The sequence below is a fragment of the Parasteatoda tepidariorum genome, chromosome 1 (genome assembly GCF_043381705.1).
Source record: "Parasteatoda tepidariorum isolate YZ-2023 chromosome 1, CAS_Ptep_4.0, whole genome shotgun sequence".
Lineage (NCBI taxonomy): Eukaryota > Metazoa > Arthropoda > Arachnida > Araneae > Theridiidae > Parasteatoda > Parasteatoda tepidariorum.
In genome coordinates this window covers 94,891,811-94,896,470 of record NC_092204.1, presented here as the reverse complement: position 1 = coordinate 94,896,470, position 4,660 = coordinate 94,891,811, and the positions used below count along the sequence as shown (strand labels likewise).

At 27.0% G+C, this 4,660-nt stretch overlaps 1 protein-coding gene across 4 annotated transcripts in view; it reads left to right on the top strand.

Annotated features, from left to right (window-relative positions):
- The window catches only part of LOC107441618 (porphobilinogen deaminase-like protein l(3)02640), a 17,163-nt gene that overhangs the window by 2,741 nt on the left and 9,762 nt on the right, over positions 1–4,660 (top strand). For all 4 annotated transcript variants that reach the window (XM_071184026.1, XM_071184024.1, XM_071184023.1 and 1 more), the window contains one exon: positions 3,083–3,205. In XM_071184026.1, coding sequence (XP_071040127.1) covers positions 3,161–3,205 — 45 coding nt within the window. In that variant the 5' untranslated portion in view covers positions 3,083–3,160. The remainder of the gene's footprint in view (positions 1–3,082; positions 3,206–4,660) is intronic.

Genomic DNA, 4,660 nt, shown 5'->3' with positions numbered 1-4,660 from the left:
ATATAAATTGATGGAAATAGTTAGCACAGGAAGCTTCAATTGCTAAGATGTAGAAAGGAGAAGTTCTTTATAGAATTGCCTTAGATTGGCTCTAACTAGCGTTTGTGTTTCTCTAGGAACCTAATATACCATATATTCCGGCGTATAACGCGCACTTTTAATACAAAAAATAACATTGGAATTTACGGGTGCGCGGTATACACCGAATATAAAAAATTATAGATTGAAAAAATTTACATATAGAAAAATACTATTATTTTAAAGAAATAACATACCTTTACCTATATACTTTATTGATTTTCGTTATTACATAAATAGTTCATTATATTCGTCTTCTGTTATTTCTTCAGGCACATCATCACAATCTGTTTCGTCTTCATCATTTGTGTTATCCTCATCCATAAATAAACAGTAATCTTCTGATCCGTCCAGATTATTTGAAATGCTGCATTTTTTGAATGATTTTCTAACCATCTCAGGCTTAATTTCATCCCATACTTTTAATATCCATTCGCACACTGTTTCCAAACTTGCATGACGCATATGTCCTCCTTTCTTAAAGGTTTTCTCGCCCTCCAACATCCAAGTGTTCCACTGTTTTTTTAAATTGGCTTTAAATGGTTTGTTTAAGCAGACGTCCAATGGCTGAACTAATGGTGTCAATCCGCCCGAAATAACTGCCATATCGGTGTTACATTCTTTCAACAATTTTTTTGTATTATCTGTAAGGCGGGACTTAAGCATGTCCCACACTAAAAGGCTTTCTGGTTTTCTATTGATACTAGACGAGATATTGCACATGTGCAATCCAAATTTTCGTGCGCGTTATACGAAGAGTATATCTTAAAATTGAAAAAAAGTTATTAGAAATTACGGGTGCGTGTTATACGGCGGGGCGCGTTATGCGCCGGAATATACGGTAAGTAAATTGTACTTCACATTTGGCAGACTGCGCATTTTAAGTTCCAACGAGTGGACAATCTAACAATCATCTGAAGCAGTTGTTTCTAAATATGCCGAAGTTTTACAAATCATTACCAAAAGCTAGTTTCGAAAATTTAATATTTCATGCCCAGAAAATCAGCTCTATGTTTGCATAATCTTATATATTTGAACAAGAGTTTTCAGCTATGAACCTTAGAAAAAATTCATTTCAGAAGTAGACTAACAGAAATGCATTTAGCCTTGTTCCTTAAAATAAGCACATCTTACTTCGAACCTTAATATAAGGAACTTTTAAAAATAAAATCGCAATTTCATTCATCTGACTAAATATTTAAATTAACATTTGTATATTGCTTTTTTTTTTTTTAAATTTTGAAAGTTTTACTTGGCCCACCAAACATTTTTTTTCTCGATTTTTGGCCCTCGACCAAAAAAGTTTGCCCATCCCTGCCCTATACCCTCAGTGATTTTCACTTACATAAATATACCAAGTAGTGTGAAACTTTGAAATGTATAAGTTAAACTACTACTAGATGTGCAGATTCCTCAGAATTGTTTCTTATTTTATTATACAATGAAACTTCAATTGCTCAAAACATCATCAGATTGCAAAAATATTTTTTGTTATCAAAAACTGAATACGTTTTAGTTTTAATCTTGTAAGTTTTTTCTTTTTTTTTGTTACCTCTTGGTCTGTAGACTAAAGTTTTGATAGAATGAAGACCAGCTTGATGAGTTGCAAATTTGAGTCAGTTTAGTATGAGCTGGATTGATAATGAATAATGTCATGAATTATTCATTATCAATCCAGCTCATACTGAAATGACTCAATATTTCTTTATTCATGATGAAATTTGTGCTCAAGTTTTGATAGCCATTCTTTCAAATTGAACTCATCATCCTCATTGTTAAGCTTTAGTTAAGTTTTAAATCAGTACCAAATTTACACTGTTGCTCGAAACCTATATGGAACTGAAACAGAAACCAAAATTAAAATGATGCAACAGCATGTGGTCAAAAATTACTTATAACAATCTTTTAATGTCCAGAACTCTGTGCACTCTTTCTCATATTTCAAATAAAAAAGTGAGAATGAACGTGAAATGCTACAACTTATCAGCCTGAAGTAAAAATTGGAATTGCATGTTACCACCCAGGGAGGAGAAAGCAGAATGAAATCAGTCACTACAAGCTATTGCAATAGTATTACAAATCCTTTTGCATTTTTATCTTTAGAATTTGTAAAGTGTAGCAATAGGAAAACCATGATTTAACCCATTTATTTGATTGATTTGTTAAACTTAAGAGTAATGAAAAAACAATTCTATGTTAAAACTATAATTTTCACCAGGATTTTGAAAATATTTTGAACCATTTAAACTTCGAGCTATGGAAGTTTAACTGCGTTAGTATTATTTTTAATTATTTTTTACTATGTTTTCTTTTTTCTGACAATTTTATTTATAAAATTCAATCCACTTGTATAATTGAGATTTTATGCTATTGTAAAACTTTTTTAAAAAAAACTTGCAAATTATGTCTATGAAGCAAAAAAATTCAATTTTAATAATTTGAAAACTATAAGTAATTGTTATGTTATATTTTTAATTTAATTAAGTTCTCTATTTATAAGAAGATAAGAACTGTTATTTAAAATAAAGCAATGAAAGAAAATATGAATATAAAGAAATAATTTTTTTTTTCTCGAAATTATAATTTTTGTTTTAATATAATTGTTAATTCTGTTTTTATATAACTGCATATAATCATGTGTGAATATAAATACTTGTGTACTGTTTAAATTACGCTATAAAAAATGCAAAAGACAGGCATTTACATTTATTTTGAAATTTAATTGGTAAAATTAAATTTTAAAATTTGTTCAATACTTTTTGATTTATAGCACAATTTTTACTGCCCAAGTTTTTTTCATTTTGTGCCATAATTTTTAATTATTTTTTGTGTTGTAATTTGATTTACTCATTAAAACTTATTTTGATCTATGTCAAATTTTTCTTAGCATTTTTAATGTTGGATTTATTTGAGGTAAAAATATCCGACCTAGATTTTTGAGAAAAAATCAAAATGATGATACAAAGTATACAATTCAATAAATATATTTGTCGTCTTATTTCAGCTTGCTCTTTTCCAGTCAAATTTTGTAGTAGACTTATTAAGAAAGCATTATAAAAATATAGCTTATGATATAGTTCCTATGAGTACAACTGGTGACAAAATATTGAATGTAGCCCTCTCCAAAGTAAGTAATAATTAGTTTTTCAATTTTTTCTAACTTGACTTATTATAGAAAAAAAAGTTATTTTTAATATCATAACATAAATTACATTTTAATTGGTTATGGTTGGCCCGAGAGTTCAGAAATAATATTGCTCGTCATATCCAGCAAAAATTCCATGTAAAAATTGGCACTTGTACTTACTCTGTTTATATGCCCAATTGAGTGTGTAAATATTTGATCAGAAATGCCTTAAAATGCTGTTTAAGTGTTCTGTCAAACTTTGATTATAAATGAAAATTTATTAAGCGAAGTTAGCTTATCCCATTTTTTTATTTTCCCAATCATGCTTATTTTTATTTAAAAAAAGTTATATTTTGATAACTCTAGCTTAACATGTTTCGAATCTTTAAAGAAATTTGACACTCTAAGGTGCTTTTTGTGTGTGTAAAATTTATTTAAAATTATTTCATCTTACTTAATATTCATGTTTTCTTTTACTATGTAACATTAAATTTCATAATTCTTAAATTTCATATATGAACCTAAATTTTATGAAATTGAAATTTAACTAAGGGTAGAGTGATATTATTTTAATAACTTTAGCTTAATATCTTCAACCTTTTAAAGAAATTTGACTATAAGAGGTATTTTCTTAATATGTAAATATTCTTTAAAATTAAAGTTTAATTAAAATTGGTTCTTACTTAATATTCATGCTTTTTTTTTTACTATTTTGTCTTTCTAATCAGTGAGGAGGATTATGTAGTCATTAAATTCTTCAAACTAATACTTTAGGTGTATTTATATGTTTGCAGTAATTTATATTTGAAAAAGATGTTGGAGCATGTTAAAATTTAAAAATTTTTGAAGAGTTATTTGGTGCCATATTTTGGCATTTAAATGCACTGGAAAAACTCTTCCATTAGGAGTTATATTTGCTGCTTCTGAAAAGTTATTGTAAAAAGTGCCAATTTTAATTTTAAAAGCACAGGCACACTCATTGGAAGGAAAAATATAAATCCATATTTTAAGCTTCTTTTTATGTAGTATAAATATAATTATTCTAAGATAAAAAAAATTTTATTTTCAAGAAAATGAATTTTAATTTTTTTCTCAAATGATTACTGATCTAACGCTTCATTAATATTATAACATCTAAGAGTCATATTTTGTTTTTCATAAAATATTTTAATAACGAACATTATCTAGTGCTGGCTTTAGTTTGTGGAGTTAAAAAGTGTTGCCCTTGAGAGTCTGCAATTATGAAAGAAATATTATAAAACTCGCAAAGTAAAGAATTTAATGAATTTGACAAATTCTTTACTCATTTAATTTAAATTTAGCTCATATAATTATTATCATGAGAAAAATAATTCTATTGAGACTGCTGATAAAGTCATTTATGTTAAGAAGTGTTAATTAGTTAAGTTAATTAGTTAATTATGTTAAGAAGATAATATTATATATATATATATA